Genomic DNA, 22,209 nt, shown 5'->3' on the forward strand with positions numbered 1-22,209 from the left:
AGAAACTTCTCCACTATAATCACACCATACTGCTCCCTTCCCGTCTCACAAAACTTGAAAATTCTTAGAGTCACCATTGATCGAAACCTCATTCTTGATACCCACGTGAAAAACACGACAAAAAAGATTTTCTACACCATGTGGAAACTCAAAAGAGTAAAACCTTACTTCCCGAGATACATCTTCCATACCCTGGTACAGTCAATGGTAATAAGTCATCTGGACTACTGCAATGCACTATACGCCGGGTGCAAAGAACAATAAAAAAACTCCAAACTGCGCAAAATACAGCCGCCAGACTCATATTTGGAAAAACTAAATATGAAAGTGCAAAACCCTTGAGAGAGAAACTTCACTGGCTCCTACTTAGGGAACGCACTGCGTTCAAGATCTGCACGATTGTACACAAAATCATTCACGCAGATGCCCCAATCTACATGCTAAACCTCGTGGACTTACCTCCCAGGAACACCACACGATCATACCGCAAATTTCTCAACCTGCACTACCCCAGTTGCAAAGGACTTAAATTCAAGCTGATGCATTTAACTACCTTCTCGTACATGAGCACGCAGTTATGGAATGCACTACCTACAGACTTGAAAGCAATCAGCGGGACAACTGTCTTTCGAAAATCTCTGAAGACATTCTTCTTCAACAAGGCCTACAATGAGAACCAATAGCCTCACTAAGTCACCTCACCAACCCGCTCAATTGTGAACACGCAACTCTACAACTACCCTAATCTCCTTCTTCTTTCTTCCCTTCCCCATCACTACACATTACTAACTGTATCTAATATCCTGAAATGAAAATGTTAACAATCCTATGTAAGCCACATTGATCCTGCAAATAGGTGGGGGAATGTGGGATACAAATGCAATAAATAAATAAATCAAGTATAAATAAACATGGAAAATTGGAAAAAAAAATCTATGTCTGCAGTTGAACCAAAAATAAAGTCAGATGGCTGTGTTTTGGTAGATAAATCAGAAACCAACATTTTAGGTGTGATTTTAGGCCATACATGTTCAAATTGCAATTGTAATTAGGTCCTCATTCTCATACTTATGCTTGATCCATAATTTGTACCCCTAATAAAATGTCAAGGATCTAGCAACAGTAATCCATGGCCCTGATCTCCACCTGCTTGAATTACTACAATTTGAATTATTACAAATATGGCAGCTCATATTTTGTCAGAACTTTGATCTATAGAATAATCCCAGCAATAGAAAAAAATAGGCTGATAAAGACCATATGGCCAATCCAGTTTCCTCATCCATAGAGAAACTGCACTGGCTGTCAGTCAGTTTTCATTCTCAGTTTAAAATCCTAATCTGTTTATCTGAAAGACCCTTTGTAAGGATAAACAAAGCTGTTTGAAAAATTGTTTCAGGCAATTCCTCTCAGGGAGAGTGTTACATTCCTCTCAAGACAGCTCAAGTTGATTATGCTACAGATAACAGGATTTTTTTTTCCTTTGTAGGTACAGAGCAAGATAAAGGCATAGGTAAACTAGATACATGCTTAGGGACCAAAAATTTATGAGGCACTCTCTCAGATGTGCAAATTCAATAGCTCTCAAGCCAGACTTTAGTCATAAGTCAGCTGTTAACAAGAAAGCTGGAGAAAGCCAGTGCCACTGTCAACTGCAAAAGTTAGTCTATTCTACCTATTTTCTGTGCATTGTATTTCAGTTACCAGAAGTTAGTGAGCAACAGTTCTTAGCCACTGCTTCCACCTCTGGTAATTTTTTCTTTGCTGCCAGAATCACATGGAGCTCTAATCATTATCATTTTGAAATGTATTTATATGATTATGGAGGCCCCAACATTGACGTGCTTTAAGCAAACAAACAAGAGCTAATCATGCCCTGTGTGGGTCCTAAAATGTAGAATTATATGCCAAAGGTCTTGAAAGCTAGAGATATGTATTTATCCTTTTACAACCAGTATAATGCATGGGTTTCTATAAACAATTTGCAGGGAGTAGGAGTTTAGCAGATTGGAATGGTTGCAAAAGAGACCATAGTAGATCAGGTGTCCTTAAATAAAAAATCAGACAAAAGATTGCAAATGAACACTGTCAGCTACTGAGCAAGATGTAAACAGCAACAACAAACATACTTTGAAATGTCTATATGCGAATGCCAGAAGCTTAAGAAATAAGATGGGAGAGTTAGAATATATTGAACTAAATGAAAAATTATATATAATAGGCATCATTGAGACCTGGTGGAAGGAGGATAACCAGTAGGACACTGCTATACCTGAGTACAAATTATATCGTAGTGATAGGGTAGATTGAATCGGTGGAGGGGTAGATTTGTATGTTAAGGATGGCCTTGAATAAAATAGATTAAAAATTCTGCAGGAAACAAAACACATCTTGGAATCCCTATGGATTGAAATTCCATATGTAAAGGGGAAAAGGATAGTGCTAGGAGTGCACTACCATCCACCTGGCCAGGATGAACAGACGGATGAAGAAATGTTATCAGAAATTAGGGAGGCTAACAAACTAGGCAACACAATAATAATGGGTGATTTCAATTACCCTGATATTGACTGGATAAATGTAACATCAGGGCATGCTAGGGAGGCAAAATTCCTTGACTAAATCAAGGACTGCTTCATGGAGCAACTGGTACAGGAGCCAACAAGAGAAGGAAAAATCCTTAGTGAAGTGCATGATCTAGTGCAGGAGGTAATGGTTCTGGGGCCGCTTGATAACAGTGATGATATGATCAGATTTGATATCGGCTTTGGAGTAAGTACACACAGGAAATCCAATATGTTAGCATTTAACTTTAAAAAAAGGAGATTATGATAAAATGAGAAGAACTGTGAAAAAAACTTAGAGGGGCAGCTGTGAAGGTCAAAAACTTACATCAGGCGTGCATGCTGCTCAAAAATACCATCCTGGAAGCCCAGGCAAAATATATTCCGCATATTAAAAAAGGAGGACAGAAGACCAGACGACAGCCGGCATGGTTAAAAAGTTAGGTGAAGGAACCTATTAGAGCTAAAAGAAAATCCTTAAGAAAATAGAAGGATCCAACTGAAAATAATAAGAAACAGCAGAAGGAATGGCAAGTCAAACGTAAAGCGCTGATAAGGAAGGCAAAGAGGGACTTTGAAAAAAGATCACGTTGGAGGCACAAACACAGTAAAACAAATTTTAGGTATATTAAAAGCAAGAAGCAGGCAAAAGAATCGGTTGGACCACTAGATAACCGAAGGGTAAAAGGGACACTCAGGGAAGCCAAAGCCATAGCGCAGAAATTAAATTAATTCTTTGCTTCAGTCTTCACCGAGGAAGATTTGGGAGAGATACCAGTGCCATTTGATTAGAAAATGACGAATCACAGAAACTGAATGAAACCTCTATAAACCTGGAGGATGTCATGGCGCAATTTGACAAACTGAAGAGTAGCAAACCTCCTGGACCGAATAAGTATTCATCCCTGAGTTCTGGTAAAATTGAAAAATGAACCTGTGGAACTATTGTTAGTAATACATAATTTATCTTTAAAATCAAGCATGGTTCCGGAAGATTGGAGGGTGGCCATTGTAACGCCAAATTTTTTAAAAGGTTCTAGAGAAGATCTGGGAAATTATAGACTGGCGAGCTTGACGCTGGTGCCGGGCAAAATAGTAGAGATTATTATAAAGAACAAAATTACAGAGCTTATTCAAAAGCATGGATTAATGAGACAAAGCCAACATGGATTTAGTGAAGGGAAATCTTGCCTCACCAATCTATTACATTTTCTTGAAGAGGTGAACAAACATGTGGATAAAGTTGAGCCGGTTGATACTGTGTCTGGGTTTTCAAAAGGCGTTTCAGAACGTACCTCAAGAAAGACTCCAGAGGAAATTGGAGAGTCATGAGATAGGAGGTAGTGTTCTACTGTGGATTAAAAACTGGTTAAAAAATAGAAAACAGAGAGTAGGGTTAAATGGTCAGTATTCTCAATGGAGAAGGGTAAATAGTAGTGCTGTCCAATTAACTATTCAAATTGATTCGTCGATTAATTTTGGACGAATCAATTTGAATCGATTTGTTTTGGAAAAAAATTGGGAGTTCCGATCCGGGATTTCTCCACCTCCCTCCCGCTGTCACCCAAGCTGCTGTCGATGCTTCCCTCCCTTTTTCCTTCACGCTGTCACTGAAGCCACTGTAGCTACCCAAGGTCTCTCTCTTGTTAGCGCAGGCAAGAAAGTCTTTCTATTGGCGCAAAGCCGGAACAGGAACAGACATCAGGGGGCGGGACCGGCAGCCGAGCCAACAAGGCAAGTAATGAGGTTTAATAGGAGTGGAAGTGAGTCACCTATCTAGTCCACTGTAAGCAAGTAATCTGTGTGTCCACTCCCCTGGCACAACTGTCATTGCTCAAAACAAAGCAAGCAAACCTATGAGCTGCTGCTTCCACGTTGTCATTCTTTATTGTTCATCCACATCTGTAACAAGTCTAAAGCAGTTTCAGTTGGATAGGCAGTGCCTTCGGTGGAGGAGAAAATAAATAACAATTAAATATCACTAAAACAGCTGGTAGAAACAACAATTATAAACTCTGTAGTTGGTGCCCATTTTCTTCATTGTTCTTCTATACAATATAGAAGGCCAGATTTCAGTGAGGATATCCTGTTTCCTGATGGGTTTATTTTAACTGTTGTTGTAATCTGCCTTGGGAAGCCTGGTGTTATAAGGATGATGAAATATATTGAAATTAAATGGAAGTAGAATTAAACACTCCTTTCATTGGGAAACATGGAATCACATCTTTATCTGTTTTGTAGGTTTACCTTTTAGATACACAAATGGATTATTTTGTTTCGAACATGTTTCAGGGGCAAGCAAACCACTGGTTTAACTTTGAGCAGCAGCAATAAAATCACAAAGAAAGGCGCACCTGCATAAAGTGACTATGACCTTGCCCAAAAACTCGTTTATGTTTTGCAGGCTTTTGAGGAAGCCACAACAATTGCATCTGAAGAACAGTGTGTACACCAGCCACCTCTGTGCCCTCAGAAATAATTTTTTCTGCTTCTGGACAAATTACAGCTGCAAGACGCAGTTGTCTGAAGCCAGCCAAAGTGGACAAAATGATTTTTCTTAATAAAAACTGGAAGATGTAGAACTTGACCATACTTCACTTTTCACATAATGTTGTGCATGGCGTTCTCACACTGAAGTCTGCCTTTGTTCAATTGCTGCTGCCTGTTTTTTTTTTTTTACCGTGTGTTATAATATTAGCATGTGGGCCTCACTATTTCAATCAAGTTAAATCGAAAAAACCAATTTTTTTATGAAAGAATCAAATCGTACTGAATCGAAAACTTTTTGACTGAATCGGACAGCACTGGTAGACAGTGGGGTTCCCCAGGGGTCTGTGCTGGACTGCTGCTTTTTAACATATTTATAAATTATCTAGAGATGTGAGCAACTAGTGAGGTAATTAAATTTGCTTACGACACAAAGTTATTCAAAGTTGTTAGATTACAAGAAGATTGTGAAAAATTAGAAGAGGACCTTACAAGACTGGGAGACTGGGCATCTAAATGGCAAATGACATTTAATGTGAGCCAGTGCAAAGTGATGCATGTGGGAAAGAGGAACCCGAAGTACAGTTACATAATGCAAGGTTCCACGTTAGGAGTCACCGACCAGGAAACAGATCTAGGTGTCAACGTTGATACCCTCTGCTCAGTGTGCGGCAGTGGCGTTAGATATTATTAGGAAAGGAATGGAAAACAAAAATGAGGATGTTATAATGCCTTTGTATCATTGGCGTACCAAGGGGGGGGGGGGGGGGGGGGTGGGGGCGGTTCGCCCTGGGTGCACGCCGCTGGGGGGGGTGCCGTGCGTCTGTCGGCAACGCTAGTTCTCTGCTCCCTCTGCTCCGGAACGCGTTACTTCCTGTTCCAGGGCAGAGGGAGCAGGGCACGGCACCCCCCCAGCAGGTAAAGATGCACCCAGGGGGAGGGGGTGTCTGTCGTTTTGCCGGGGGGGGGGGGGGGGGTCACGCTGCACCCGGGGGGGCACTGCACCCGGGGGGGGGGGGGGGGGCGCATCGGCGATCCGCCCCGGGTCTCAGTCACCCAAGGAACACCACTGCTTTGTATCGCTCCATAGTGCAACCGCATCTCGAAGGTAAAATTATGTATCATACCTGATAATTTTCTTTCCATTAATCATAGCTGATCAATCCATAGACTGGTGGGTTGTGTCCATCTACCAGCAGGTGGAGATAGAGAGCAATCCTTTTGCCTCCCTATATGTGGTCATGTGCTGCCGGAAACTCTTCAGTATGTCGATATCAAAGCTCCATCCACAGGACTCAGTACTTAGAGAATTACACCCACAAAGGGACACTCTGCCCAGCTCACCACCGCCGAAACGGGGGAGGGGAATCAACCCAGCTCATCCCACACAAGTGAGGGAGGGGAATCCATCTAGCTCATCCCCGCGGAGCGGGGGAGGGACACCACACCCGCCAATGCGGGGGGATCTGGCTTATCCTGTGACCGCAACCGCGGGAGGAGCTGGCTGACCCTAACACCGCCGAAGCGGGAGGGATATAAGGCTGCCCTACTGCCGCACGAAGCGGGAGGGAGCGCCGGCAGAATTTAGGTCTCAATCCAGCCCCGTAAAACAGAGGGGAGAGGAATGCAGCAGCTCACTGTAACACAAAATCGTCTCAACTCCAGAAGAATTCATTCAAAAAAACTTGAACACGAAGACTCCTGAACAGGAACTGAAGACTAAACTTGAACCTGAAATGCAACCAGAATATAAGCAGTACAGATATCTGGGAGGGGCTATGGATTGATCAGCTATGATTAATGGAAAGAAAATGATCAGGTATGATACATAATTTTACCTTCCATATCATCATGCTGATCAATCCATAGACTGGTGGGATGTACCAAAGCAGTACTCACCCAGGGCGGGACATAGAAATCCCTGACCACAACACTGGCGCTCCAAACCGGGCCTCCGCCCGAGCAGCCACCGTCAAGCGGTAATGACTGGAGAAGGTATGAGCCGATGCCCAAGTTGCCGCCTTACAAATCTCTTCCAAGGAGACGGACCCAGCTCTGCCATCGAGGCCGCCTGTGCTCTAGTGGAGTGAGCCTTCAGCTGGATAGGCGGCACCTTCCCCGCGGCCACATAAGCCGCTGCCATGGTTTCCTTGCCCCATCGTGCCACTGTAGGCTTGGATGCCTGCAGACCCTTACGAGGACCTGTGAACAGCACAAACAGATGATCTGACATTTTCGGAAATCATTGGTCACTTCCAAGTATCTGATGATGACTCGTCTCACATCTAGATATTTGAGAGCAGAGTACTCCTCTGGGTAGTCCTTCCTACGAAAGGAGGGTAGACAGAGCTGCTGATTCACATGGAAACGAGAAACAATCCTGGGCAGGAAGGAAGGCACCGTGCGAATAGACACTCCTGCCTCAGTGAACCGCACGAAGGGATCTCGACATGATAGAGTCTGGAGCTCGGAAACTCGTCTGGCTGAAGTGATAGCCACCAAAAAGACTGCTTTCAACGTCAGGTCTTTCAGAGATGCCCTCGACAAGGGTTCAAAAGGAGGCTTCTGCAAGGCTCTTAGCACTAGATTGAGATTCCACGCAGGCACCACCGAGAGCAGAGGAGGGCGTAGGTGATTAACTCCCTTGAGAAAGCGCACCACATCTGGCTGCGAGGCCAGGGAAGCACCCTTCAGGCGACCCCTGAAGCAAGCCAGAGCCGCTACCTGGACTTTAAGGGAACTGAGCAACAGGCCTTTCTCCAGACCTTCTTGCAGGAACGCCAAAACTGAAGAAATTGGAGCAGTGAAGGGAGAAAGAGAGCCTGCCTCACACCACGATGCAAAGGTACGCCAAACCCTGGCGTAAGCAGTAGAAGTAGAGCGCTTCCTCGCTCTCAGCATAGTGGTGATGACCTTGTCTGAGAAGCCCTTCTTCCTCAGATGCTGCCGCTCAATAGCCAGGCCGTAAGGTCAAAGGGGGAGGGATCCTCCATCACCACGGGACCCTGATGCAACAGGTCCCGCTCTGCTGGCAGAGGGCCGTGAGAGCCTGATCAAGTCCGTATATCAGGGACGTCTGGGCCAGTCCGGACCCACCAGGATTATCCGGCCCGGATGCTTTGCCACCTGGCCTAGCACCCTGCCCAACATGGGCCAGGGCGGGAACACATAGAGAAGCTCCTGTGTCGGCCACTGTTGGAGAAGAGCATCTACTCCCAGAGATCAAGGGTCCCGTCCTCTGCTGAAAAAACGCGGCACTTGGCAATTGGCCGATGACGCCATCAGATCTAGGCTCGGCTGGCCCCAGCGCATCGTGATGTCCAAGAACGCCTAAGCACATAGCTGCCACTCTCCGGGATTCAAGGTATGGCGACTGAGGAAGTCCGCCTTGACATTCATGACTCCCGCAATGTGGGCCGCCGACAGCTGTTCCAGGTTCGCTTCCGCCCACTGGCATAGATTCATGGCCTCCTTGGCTAGAGGGGCGCTCTTGGTACCTCCCTGGCGATTGACATAGGCCACAGCCGTGGCATTGTCCGACAGGACCCGTACTGGCTTCACCGCCAGTACTGGGAGAAACTCCAAAAGCGCCAACCGAATGGCTCCGAGTTCCAGGAGGTTGATAGGCCACTTTGCCTCTGCAGGAGACCAGAGCCCCTGCACTGTCCTTCCCAAGCAGTGGGCTCCCCAGCCCGTCAAAGAGGCGTCCGTCGTGACGACAACCCACTCCGGGGTGAAAAGAGGCATTCCTGCGGACAGCTTGTCTGGCCTCAGCCACCAGCTCAGCGCCTTGCGCACCGCTGGATCCAAAGGAAGGCGCACAGCGTAATCCTCTGACATTGGAGTCCATCGCTGCAGCAGAGAGTGCTGTAGAGGTCTCATATGGGCCCTGGCCCAGGGCACTACTTCCATCGTGGCCGTCATAGAGCCCAACAGCTGCACATAGTCCCAAGCCCGAAGAGGAGAGGCTACTAGGAACTGGTCCACCTGAGCCTGAAGCTTGACAATCCGATTGTTTGGCAGGAACACTCTGCCCACTTGGGTGTCGAAACCAACTCCCAGATACTCCAGGGACTGAGTCGGGCGCAGCTGGCTTTTCTCCCAGTTGATGATCCACCCCAGGGAGCTCAAAAGAGCAATCACCCGGTCTGAAGCTCTGCTGCACTCTGCATAAGAGGGGGATCGGATCAACCAGTCGTCCAGATAAGGACGGACTTGTACTCCTTCCTTTCGTAGGAGGGCCGCGATGACCACCATTACTTTGGAGAAAGTCCGCGGAGCAGTAGCCAACCCGAACGGGAGGGCTCTGAACTGGAAGTATCGGCCCAGGACTGCAAAACGCAGAAAGCGTTGATGAGGAGGCCAGATGGGAATATGCAAGTAAGCTTCCTTGATGTCCAAGGATACCAGGAACTCCCCTGCCTTCACTGCCGCTATAACAGAGCGGAGGGTCTCCATTCGGAAGTGTCGAACTTTCAAGGCCCGATTGACCCCTTTGAGGTCGAGGATAGGCCGTACAGAACCTCCTTTTTTGGTACCACAATTTAAATGGAGTAACGTCCCTTGCCAAGCTGATCTTCTGGCACCGGAACGACCGCACCCAGGCGGATCAGATTGTCCAAAGACTGCTGCACTGCCACAGCTTTGACCAGAGACTTGCAGGGAGAGTGCACAAACCCGTCTCTTAAGGTTCGGCAGAACTCTAGCTTGTAGCCGTCTCTGATGACTTCCAGCACCCAGGCGTCTGAAGTTACCCTGGTCCACTCGCCCAGAAATGAGGATAAGCATCCTTCAATCTGCTCTGGGCCATGGACCAGTGCCCCGTCATTGGGTACGAGACCCTGGGGGAGGACCGGAGGACGCACCTCCGGGACGGCGGTCTCTGCGAAAGGAATGCTGCTTGGAGGAGAAGTTCCTTTTGAAGGAAGAGGGGGCAGAGGAGCCCGACTTGCCCAGGCGATACCGACTGGCTTCCTGAAACCGTCCTTTGGAGGAACCGGGGCGGGCACCACTGGCCCGAGCCCTGAACTCCGGTAACCTCTTGCCCTTAGACGTGCCGAGATCGGTCACAATCTTGTCCAGCTCGACCCCAAAGAGCAGCTTGCCTTTAAAAGGCAACTTAGCCAGGCGAGACTTAGAGGCATGGTCAGCAGACCAATGCTTCAGCCAAAGCTAGCGCCGTGCAGAGACTGTCTGAGCCATACCTTTAGCTGAGGCTCTCAAGACATCATACAGCAAGTCTGCCAAGTAGGCCAAGCCCGATTCCAGGGCCGGCCAATCAGCCCTCAAGGAACGATCCAAGGGGGAAGCCCGCTGCACAATCGTCAGGCACGCCCTGGCCACATAGGAGCCGCAAACTGAGGCCTGCAAACTTAAAGCAGCCGCCTCGAAGGACGACTTTAAAGCCGCCTCCAATCTGTTGAATAAAAGCATAAAAAATAGAAGTGGAAAGCTTCAAAGAACATGCAGAGCAAGCTGTGTCAACATTAAGACCTCCTGAGGCATGAGAAAAGATTGACGGACATTAAACATCAGCCAAAGGCACGGCTCCAGAAAGTCTGGCAAGAAGGGGGAGCATAAGAGAAAGCAGATGTTCTGCACATGATTAACAGTTTGTGGTATTCAGAGACTTGCACAGGGATGTTGTATAGTCAGATGCCAAAGAAAAATGCTATATAAGACCAATGAGAGATCTGAGCAGTAAGCATTCTGACTGCTTTGTCTGAACATGCTTCCTGAATACCTCATAAAAGGTATCCAGTACAATTGTAAATAAACTTTTTATATGGAATATGAAATTCGTCTAGCCTTTTCTTCAAAGTGGCGAGCCAGCCAGGAGCGAAGATTTATGCCGCACACGGAAAAGAGAAGGCGAGACGAATGACAAATTAAGTGTTTGTTGTTAATGAAAGTTTTTACAGGATTGGATTTTGAGAGCAAGTGTTGTTTAAGCCTGATTTCTGTGCACCACGGAAGTAGGAGTGATCAACCTACTGAAGTGGACATACGGGTGATGACTCCTGGGCTTGCTAAAGAGAAATAAGAAGACGCGTGAGTAAGCTTACATTGTGGACTTATTAGTGGTATATTTGTTTAGCTTTGTAGTTTTCTTTTTTGTATATTTTCTTTGTTTAGGTGCATTAGTATATTTTTGTAGGTTGTGGCTTTATAGGAGAAATTGTAATAGTCAGAATAAAATGGAAGGGAAAGGGGCAGATAAGAAAGAAAAAACCCCTGTATATGCCTTGTATTTAGATTTAGATAGTTCAAAAAAATGCACCCCTTTGCAGCATGTCATAGAATTATTCCCGTTAGAAAAAAAACAGATTGAAGAGACACATGAGAAATGGATCAAATATGATGCAAAGGATTCTTTTTTGAGCTGGTCTCAGTATGGATCGTTTGAAAAAATACAGCAAGAACAGGAAAAGCAGCCTTTGGTTCAGCCTGAAGGTTGAGGAATGTCATCTGGTTTTGATTTCTCGGGTGTCTGGTTTAGGCTACAGGTTAGAAAGGTCAGGAAGAACTGAAATTTGTTTTATTCCTTTTAAAAGATTGTTTTAGATTAGATTTAAATAAGTTCTTTGTCTTATAGGGAATTCTGATCTCTGTTTATTTTAAAATATGTGTTATTCTGTTTAATTAATAAGTTCTAGTTCTCTATGTGGAATGTCTTTGCAATTTAACTTTGTTTGACCCTTTTTTAAGTGAGATTCCTGCAGTGTTAAGAGATCATCTGGTTTGAATTAGTCACAGTCCTAGCTAGTTTTGTGTGTAGGGCTAATAGGTGAAAGAGGTGATTTAAAATCTCTAATAACCTCTGAACAATATGATTTGTCAACATAATTTGAGGCTGAGGGACGGCTACGGGTTAGTCCCGAGACCTCAACAAAAACCAAAGGTAATCCTGTTCAAATTGACACCCAGACCGTCAAAGGCAATTTTTAGGGAAACCCATGTAGCTGCAGAGCTTGTGAGAATGGATAAAATCAAATGTGGGGAGTTACTAAAAACCTGTTGGAAGTTAAACATCTCCCCTTCCCCCGTGACAAGGGAGGACCTACATCACTTGAGGATGTATAGAATGAGGCATATCGGTGGACTAGGATGCCGCAAGGCTTTACTGATAGTCCATCGGTATTCTCAAAACAACTAATGATGGATTTAAAAGATTTCAGGAGTCAATTGCCTGACACGGTGTCATTGTTTGTCTATGTAGATGATATTCTATTGTCTGCTGAGACTGAAGCAGAATGCCTAGAATGGACTAGAAAATTATTTTTGTTATTAGGAGAGTTAGGATATAAATGTAACAAGGAAAAATGTGTTATAGCTCAGTCTACTGTCACCTTTTTAGGACAAAATGTGTCAGCAGCACATAAGGTCATTATACCGGAAGTTATATCTATTTTAAATGAAACCCCGGTACCGCAAACAGTTACCCAGTTACGTGCTGTTTTGGGAATGTTAAATTACTGCAGACAATGGATACCAAATTATACACAAAAAGTAATGAGACTTTATAAACATTTGAAACTGCCCGCAGCCACACCAAAGAATACACTAATTGTGTTGGAAGAGCAGGATAAGATAGTGCTGGCTAAGATTGTGAGGGATTTGTTATCCCCAGGACCTTTAGCAGAAATAGATATACAATCACCTGTGCATTTGTGGGTAAAAGACATGGGAAACAGTTGGGCAGCTATGATTAATCAAAATAATGAAGTAAATACACCAGTAGCTTTTTTATCAGGCTCTTTTAATCATGTGGAAAAGGGAACGTGAAGGTAGAAAAACTGCAGTTGTGTGGACCCCGGCCCACACTGAAAGGCCAACCTTTGAGGCACTAGGTAATGCAATGGCTGATGCAGCAGCAACGGAGGTGGTTAAGCAAAGTGAAAAGATTTTGTATAATACTAGACAGACACAGGAAGGGCCACTTACGAATGTAGATAAGATTGAAATGTGGCAGCCAGAGGGACAGGAAAGTGAAAAATGGTTGAAGAGAGGATGTATGAAATTGGGAAGTGAATGGTTTAATGCAGAAGAAGGATTACCTTGTATGCCAATGAGTCAGGTGATTAAGGTATTAACTGAGTGGCATGCAACCATGCATTGGAATAAGGAAACAATGAAACAACAATTTGAGCAAAGATTTTGGACTTTAAAAATTGATAACCTGATTCAACAGGTTGTGCAGAATTGCATGGTATGTAATATTAACATACCTAAACGAGGTCCTAAAATATCACCTGGGACACTTCCAATACCAGAAGGCCCAGCAAAAGAATGGTATATTGATTTCACTGATATGATTGTTCCAGTGCAGGGAAAAAGATATTTGTTAGTTTGGGTGGATGCTTTTTCAAGGTGGATAGAAGCATTTCCATGTAAAAGGGAGACAGCACATGAGGTGGTACAATGCCTGGTAACTCACATTATGCCAAGACATGGGTGTCCGTCTAGAATAATTTCTGATAACGGGACACATTTTAATAACAGTGTTTTGAAAGAAATGGAAACGATTATGGGTTTAACACACAGAAAAGTATCAGTGTATCGCCCCACCTCCAATGGTTTGGTGGAGCGCTATAATGGCATTTTAAAAACAAAATTGAGAGTTTTACTAAAATCTCTCAATAAAGAAATGGTGGGAAAATTATATACATGGCTTGATGTATTGCCATTAGCATTAATGACAATAAGGGCCCAACCTAATGGGCGTACTAAATTGTCCCCATTCCAAATTCAGACAGGACGTCATTTCTTCCCGATGCAGACAGCAAGTACTGATAGCACAGCTCAGTACTGGCAAAAGCTACAACCAATGTTGAACCTGACGAGTGATATGATCCGAATAAATGTAGTATCACAGGCAGGGACTACTAATGATGTTTGTGCTTTTAAAGTAGGTGATCTAGTACTACGAAAGAACTTTACACATAAAACATGGAAGGATCCTGTGTATGTAGGGCCTTTTGCTATCACGGCCCTTACTCAGACCGCTGCCCGTCTGGAAGGTCATACTTCTTGGATACACTTATCAGATATTCGACGAACTAATAATATTGAAATGGACAAAGAATAAACAAACATCATGTCCCTAAACATGATGGTATTGGGATGTTGTTGTTTTGTTGTTGTTTGTTAATTTTCTCAGCGGGATGGACAATGAATACATATGAGAATAGACTTGTTACAGTTGCCGAGATGTTGAATTTGACTGATTGTATCATATGTGCCCACCGACTGACATCATCCTTGTCCTTGCCAGCCATGATATATGGGACTACAATGATAAAATCATGTCTGTTATCCCAATAATACCTGTGTAAGGGATGATGGAAACTTCATTGGACAAATGAGACTATTTATAAGCAAGCCTTGCTTATGGACAAGTATCCACAGACATCATTTTGGTGTCTAATCAATAGTATGACAACTGAAAACATTCCCCCGATAAAGTGCAATTACACGCACAATGTTGTAACAGGTAATTGGTCTATAGGAGGAAGTACAATGAGTATAAATGTCACAGCCACCAAAGAAAAGTGTGGCAATAAAACAAGCTGCAATAAGACTTTAACTCAATGATATGTAACAACTGATTCAATGAATGTTAATACTTTGGAATATGCTTTTAATTTGTGTAATTTTTAATGCCACATCAGCTAATGAAAAGTAAGAATGAATGACAGTGTATTCCCCTTTGATGAAGCTCACTGTCCTATAAATTATATACCTCAAGAGATATAAATTTTGTACCCTAGTACAATTGAATCTGTTTAATGCTGTGTAACATGTGTATTAGCATGTTTGCAAAGATGTGCCAGGATGCTTTTAAAATGACAATGGTAACTGAAATCAAGAATGAATAGAACTTTAATATGTCAGCCAAAAATATTGAAAAAGCGTGCAGAAACTGAATGCCACAAACATGGGGGAGGAGATTTAGAAGGGAGGTAAGGAGAAACAGACTGGAGCTGAAACAGATGTATGAGTCCTGAAACAATCAGTCCTCAAGGGAGGATTTGTTGAATAAAAGCATAAAAAATAGAAGTGGAAAGCTTCAAAGAACATGCAGAGCAAGCTGTGTCAACATTAAGACCTCCTGAGGCATGAGAAAAGATTGACGGACATTAAACATCAGCCAAAGGCACGGCTCCAGAAAGTCTGGCAAGAAGGGGGAGCAATAAGAGAAAGCAGATGTTCTGCACATGATTAACAGTTTGTGGTATTCAGAGACTTGCACAGGGATGTTGTATAGTCAGATGCCAAAGAAAAATGCTATATAAGACCAATGAGAGATCTGAGCAGTAAGCATTCTGACTGCTTTGTCTGAACATGCTTCCTGAATACCTCATAAAAGGTATCCAGTACAATTGTAAATAAACTTTTTATATGGAATATGAAATTCGTCTAGCCTTTTCTTCAAATCTTCTGTCTTGGGCGTCCTTTAGGGCCGTGCCACCTTCCACGGGCAACGCCATTTTCTTAGTCACCGCAGTGATTAAAGAATCCACGGTAGGCCAAAGAAAGGCCTCCCGTTCACCTTCAGGCAGAGGATAGAGGCGGGACATAGCCCTAGCCACTTTAAGGCTCGCTTCTGGGAAATCCCATTGAGCTGAAATCAAGGTGTGCATGGCTTCATGCACGTGGAAGGTTCTAGACGGGCGCTTCGTCCCCAGCATAATGGCAGAGCCAGCAGAGGCTGAGGGAGAGACGTCCTCTGGCGAGGAAATCTTCAAAAGCTCATGGCCTGCACTAACAGGTTGGGCAAATCCTCTGAGCGAAAGATCCGCGCTGCAGAGGGGTCATCCGCTCCATCCGAGCGGGAATCCGTCTCCTCCAAGGAATCCCCAAAGGACCGTTGGGAGAACTCAGATACACTGCCCTCATCTACATCAGAGGAGACAGAGTCCTCTAGGGCCTGGAAATCCACCCGAGGGCGTTTACTTCCGGAGGCCTCAACCCCTTTATCATACAGGGGAGCAGGGGCAGCGTTTTGCATAAGAAAAGCCTGATGCAGCAGCAAAATGAACTCAGGGGAGAAACCCCCCAGACTGTGCACTTCTGCAGCCTGGGCCACGGCCCTAGACGCACCCTCAACCAGCGCTCACAAGAGCGGGGGAGAAACATGCTGCGCAACCAAAATGGCGTCCGTCGCGAAACTCCGAGAAGGAGCCGCGCGGGAAGAACGGCACTTAACTTTTGCCACTTTCTTGCCGTCGCCCGAATTAAGGGCGACCATAGCATTAATGTCTCCCACCTCGAGGGCGGCCCAAGAAGAAGCCGTCCGAGCAGAGTGGCCGGCCAAAATGGGGGGGGGGGGGGGGGGCGAGCAGCGGGGCATGGACGCTTATGGCGGGAAAAACCGCTGCACCGGAGGAAGAACCGGGACACTGACCGGACTCCAAACTGACGCCCAAAAAAAGGCGATTCAGGTTTTGAAACCGCGGTCCGGGGAGCGATTCTTCGCGCCCTCGCCCTCCGACGCCATAAGCCACATGGAGACCGATCGGGGAACCCCCTGCCCGCTACAAAAGGTAAAAATTACCTGCTTCTTGCTCCGAGCTGTAACAAACTGGTGTCCCAGTGAGCAGCTGCAATAAACGCTGATATAAACGTTGAAATAAACGCCCTTAAAAGACGTTCAAATTTTTTTTTTTTTTTAACGGAGCCAGCGGGAGGGGGGAGAAAAGGAGGGCCCTGGCACCACCAGGTTTGCACTTGCTCAAGAAGAGCCCTCAACCCCAGGTACTCAATAAAACCTAAGAATTAGGCTTGGCGACCTAGCCAGAGCTGCTGCTGTGTGTGACCACCACCTGCTGAGATAGAGAACATACTGAGGAGTTTCCGGCAGCACATGACCACATCTAGGGAGGCAAAAGGATTGCTCTCTATCTCCACCTGCTGGTAGATGGACACAATCCACCAGTCTATGGACTGATCAGCATGATGATATGGAATATTGTGTTCAGTTCTGGTCACCGCATCTCAAAAAAGATATGGTGGAATTAGAAAAGGTATAGAGAAGGGCAATGAAAATGATAAAGGGGATGGGACGACTTCCCCATGAGGAAAAGCTGAAGTGGCTGGGGCTCTTCAGTTTGGAGAAAATATGGCTGAGGGGAGATATGATAGTGGTCTATAAAATAATGAGTGGAATGGAACGGGTAGGCATGTTTACTCTTTCCAAAAATACTAGGACTAGGGGGCACACAAAGTAGTAAATTTAAAAGGGGGGAAGGGGAAAGGGAAATGGGATTTGATATACTGCCTTTCTGAGGTTTTTGCAACTACATTCAAAGTGGTTTACATATATTCAAGTACTTATTTTGTACCAGGGGCAATGGAGGGTTAAGTGACTTGCCCAGAGTCACATGGAGCTGCAGTGGGAATCAAACTCAGTTCCCCAGGATCAAAGTCCACTGCACTAACCACTAGGCTACTCCACTCCACTAAAATGAATTGGAGAAAATATTTCTTTACTCAACGTGTAATTAAACTCTGGAATTCCTTGCCAGAGAATGTAATAAAAGCAGTTAGTTTAGTGGGGTTTAAAAGAGGTTTGGATGGCTTCCTAAAGAAAAAGTCCATAGACCATTATTGAAATGGACTTGGGGAATATCCCCTGCTTATTTCCAGAATAAGCAGCATAACATGTATTGTATTATTTTGAGATCTTGCAGGTACTTGTGACCTGGATTGGTCATTGTTGGAAATAGGATGATGGGCTTGATAGACCTTCAGTATGTCCCAGTATGGCAATACTTATGTACTTTTGTTGCTTGTTTTGTTGGACAGTCTATTCTATTTCTGTGATGACTGTTACCTGGTAATGTTTACAATCATTGATTTTTTTTATTTTTGCATTTTAATATTATGATTTGTAATTCACTTTGAGACTTGCAGCTGGGCAAAAAATACATGAAATAAGATATGCTTCATTTTCCCCCAAGTACATAAGTATTGCCATACTGGGAAAGACCAAAGGTCCATCGAGCCTAGCATCCTGTTTCCAACAGTGGCCAATCCAGGTCACAAATACCCGGCAAGATCCCCAAAATGTACAAAACATTTTATACTGCTTATCCCAGAAATAGTGGATTTTCCGCAAGTCCATTTAATAACGGTCTATACACTTTTCCTTTAGGAAGCCGTCCAAACCTTTTTTTAATCTCCGCTAAGCTAACCGCCTTTACCACATTCTCTGGTAACGAATTCCAGAGTTTAATTACACGTTGAGTGAAGAAAAATTTTCTCTGATTCGTTTTAAATTTACTACATTGGAATCTTTCATGAGGTACTTTTTCAAACGCCTTCTGAAAATCCAGATACACAATATCAACCGGCTCACCTTTATCCACATGTTTGTTCACCCCTTCAAAGAAATGTAGTAGATTGGTGAGGCAAGATTTCCCTTCACTAAATCCATGTTGCCTTTGTCTCATTAATCCATGCTTTTTAATGTGCTCTGTAATTTTGTTCTTAATAATAGTCTCTACCATTTTGCCTGGCACCGACGACGTCAGACTCACCGGTCTATAATTTCCCGGATCTCCTCTGGAACCTTTTTTAGGTACTAGTACATTTTACATGCTCACTGGTGTGGTCTTTAATTTATCAAGAATACATTTCAGAAAGAAACTACTGTAAATAGATGTTAAAGGAAAAATGGCTTTCTAGCCACCATTGTTCTATTTCAGTTTCAAATTAGATCTTTTAAAATTAAAAGTTCAGATTTCTTTGCCAAGTCTATATATTATGCAGAATGTTTAATAATCAGCAACTAGATTAGAATAGAATGTTCTATGCCTGTCTTTCTTAGACAAAATACATGGACTACATGGCAAATGCAACCTAAAAATAAATAGTCATCTCGTACTTATCTTATTCTGCACTATCCTTCCTGCAGGAATCTAAAGTACAAGTCACTCTATGCTTCATCCTTTTCATACACCAGCCCGCAATCCTGGAATGCCTTGCCGAGACAACTGAGACATTGGATCACCTGACATTTAAGAAATTACTAAAAACTTATTTGTTTAGTAAAGCCTATCCCCAAGCCCCCAGTGCTCTTTAAACCCCTATTTCCGTTTGTCAGATTTCCCACTTTTTTGCCTTTGTCTGCTTTCCTTTTGTTGCTCCCGATTTCCCATCCGTATTCTCTTATTTAGCTGCTTACGTTCTGTATTTGTTACTTTCTATTTTACTATTATATCCTGTTGTATTATGTAATTTTATTGTAACTTTGTTAGCCACATTGAGCCCGCACATGCTGGGAAAATGTGGGATACACGTGAACCAAATAAATAAATAAATATAAATAAATAAACAAATAATTAAATTTCCTTTTCTTTTCTTGCCCAAAGCAAATTCTATGAAGGGATTTTATCTCTTCATAATTTATATTTACCTTCCTGAATGTGTACAAATTTTAGTCAATATCTGAGACAAATAATAAACACAACAGGTAGACTGCATGAGCCAATAGGTCTTTAACTGCCATCACCTACTATGCTACTTAAAAGCTGGCTCCAGTAAAATATCCCAGCAAATACATGGGCACTGGGTTCTCAAATAGGAAAAATGTGAAGCAGATTCCCTGTTAAAGCAAAATCTAACATACCCTGCATAAGATTACAAACAGAGAGCTCTGACAAACAAGAAGGTAAAACAGAAAAATATGCAAGTCGGAAGTTCAGCTAAGGAAACTCTGCTCCTACATTTAGGATCTATTTTAAAACAATCAGATAAAAAAAATTGCACCTATGACATACAGTGGAGGTTTCCAAGCCACTCTTTCCATTATTTATTATGTTCCGAATTTCTCCAGGTTCCAAGCCGTTGTCAGTACTGTCAAGATCACTGGCACCATCATCTGTAGATAAGCTGCTAGTTTCTTCCTTTTCCAGGTTTTCAGCTTCAAGTGAAACATGCACATACGGCTTCTGGAATGATATAATCTCTTCAGTTTCTCTCTCACATTTTAAATCACCTTCTATTTTTTCAGAACTGGCAGATGCAGTCGTGTAAACAGATGATTCCCCAAGTCTGGATGAAGCAATGTAGGACTCAATTTTATATTCCTTTTCAGTTTTTATTTCTTGCATTGTAGAAGTAGAACTGAAAGCCGATTCGGTACAACTGGTCCCTAAGGATCAAAAACAATACTTTGTTATTCCTTTATGTCATACATTATTCTTACATAATCCATTCATACAAGAGTAGACAAACCACAAAGCAAGATGAGAGTAATTTACATTTTCAAATTATTATTTTTCATTTACTGATTGAAACTAATATAATTTGAAGAATTACTTAAGGCTATAAAATAGAATATTTGTCAAAGTATAGATGAGGTTTTAGCTTTGGTGCGAGGAACTTGAAACACATCATTTAGGATTATTTTCAGAAATAACGTACGATATAAAAATATCAGTGCTACCCTTGGTTTGTCCATTGGCATTATACTTATTCTTTTCTTTTTAGTTCTATTTCCTCCTTTTTTTAAATTTCCATTCTTAATTATGAACTGCTCAGATAGTTCAGTGTTGAGGTAGTTTAGCATTCAAATAAACTTCCTCCTTCCAAAGACTTTTAAGACTTAAGACTTGTTGGGAAAACATGTGTTAAATAAAGGATCAAAGTAAAAGTCAAAAGTAGCAGCAGAGCAGGTATTTCTATTTTGAAGGATGACATTTATAATGCAATGTACATAGGATACTTGTAAAGTCTCCAAATAGAAAATCAATGGAAACAACCTTCATATCTTCACAGACACAACAGTAGAACATGGTTTAAGACAAAGACTTTGCAGCCTGTAGAATAACATATCCCCAAACCTATGACCTGAAGTCTACCTTGGATCAAGTGTTTCTGATTCATTGTGCTTGGAGTTCACAGATAGAATCAGGCCCAAGCAGCAAATGTAACTACCTTTTTTCCAACCCATGTACTCCATCTATCATCTTTTTCTCCTGCTTCCATCCCCTCCCTGCCCATCTTCAAATCCTTGCTCAAAGCCAACCTCTTCAATGTCGCCTTCGGCACCTAACCATTATACCTCTAGTCAGGAAATCTAGACTGCCCCAATTTGATTGTCTGCACATTTTGTCCATTAGATTGTAAGCTCCTTTGAGCAGGGACTGTCCTTCTTTGTTAAACTGTACAGCGCTGCGTAACCAGGGGTGTGCTGGTAAATTTTTAACAACGGGCTCTCTCTCCGGGCATAGCCGGCCCAGAATTTTTTTTTTTTTTTTGGGGGGGGGGGGGGGGGGGAATACATGCCTCTCTCTCCCCTCCCTTGTGCGGGCACGCTAGGCATACCTTTGCCGAGCCCCACCAGCCAATAAATGGACTGCCACCATTCTCTGCTGCTTGTTTCTGGCTCTGAGCAGCATGATGGAACCTTCTTGCGCTTGCATGAAAAGTCCCAGCCTGATGCTCAGAGTCAGAAACAAGGAGCAGGGAGCAGCAGCAGTCTATTTACTTGGCTAGTGGGGCCAGCATCACTGCCAGCAAAGTAAAAGAGAATTCAGGAGGGGGCCCAAGCCCACATTTTGGGAGTCAGTTGTTAAAGTAGCCATGGGGAGGCCTACTTTAACAACTAGCTCCCAAAATTCTTAAAAACTTAACAAATGGCTCTCGCAAGCCTGTGAGAGCCCGCTCCAGCACACCACTGTGCGTAACCCTAGTAGCGCTTTAGAAATGTTAAGTAGTAGTGATATACTGCCTTTCTGTGATTACAATCAAAGCACTTTATATATTATATATTGCTCAGATCCTCCTCCTCCTCTGTCCTCTAACTTATTCAGGATGGATAGGCTAAAAAGTAAAGAAGGAGTGTTGTGATAGTTAAAAAAATTATATTAACACAACATAACTGCAGGACGTAAGATATATTAACACAACATAACTGCAGGACGTAAGAGGCAAAGAGGTAACAATCTGAGTGAATTTGGACAGAGGGAATAAAACATTTAAATTCATATGATATGCAGACCTCCTATCCAGACACAAGAAAGACATTTAATTAAACACATTCAAAAAATTACTATGAGAGAGGATGTACTATTGCAATGTCGCTCCAATATACCATGTTAAGACATTCTTGCTTCAGTTATCTAGATTTAAGGAGATTCTGGATTCTCTA

The 22,209-nt window shown here is 43.4% G+C and overlaps 1 protein-coding gene across 1 annotated transcript in view; it reads right to left on the reverse strand.

The window, feature by feature from the left end:
* KDM4C (lysine demethylase 4C) overlaps nt 1-22,209 on the reverse strand; it is an 865,731-nt gene that overhangs the window by 334,271 nt on the left and 509,251 nt on the right. Inside the window, exon 11 of the mRNA XM_030194306.1 lies at nt 19,835-20,208. Within this exon, the coding sequence (XP_030050166.1) occupies nt 19,835-20,208 (374 nt within the window). The remainder of the gene's footprint in view (nt 1-19,834; nt 20,209-22,209) is intronic.

This window comes from Microcaecilia unicolor, chromosome 2, assembly GCF_901765095.1.
Source record: "Microcaecilia unicolor chromosome 2, aMicUni1.1, whole genome shotgun sequence".
In the NCBI taxonomy this organism is placed as follows: domain Eukaryota; kingdom Metazoa; phylum Chordata; class Amphibia; order Gymnophiona; family Siphonopidae; genus Microcaecilia; species Microcaecilia unicolor.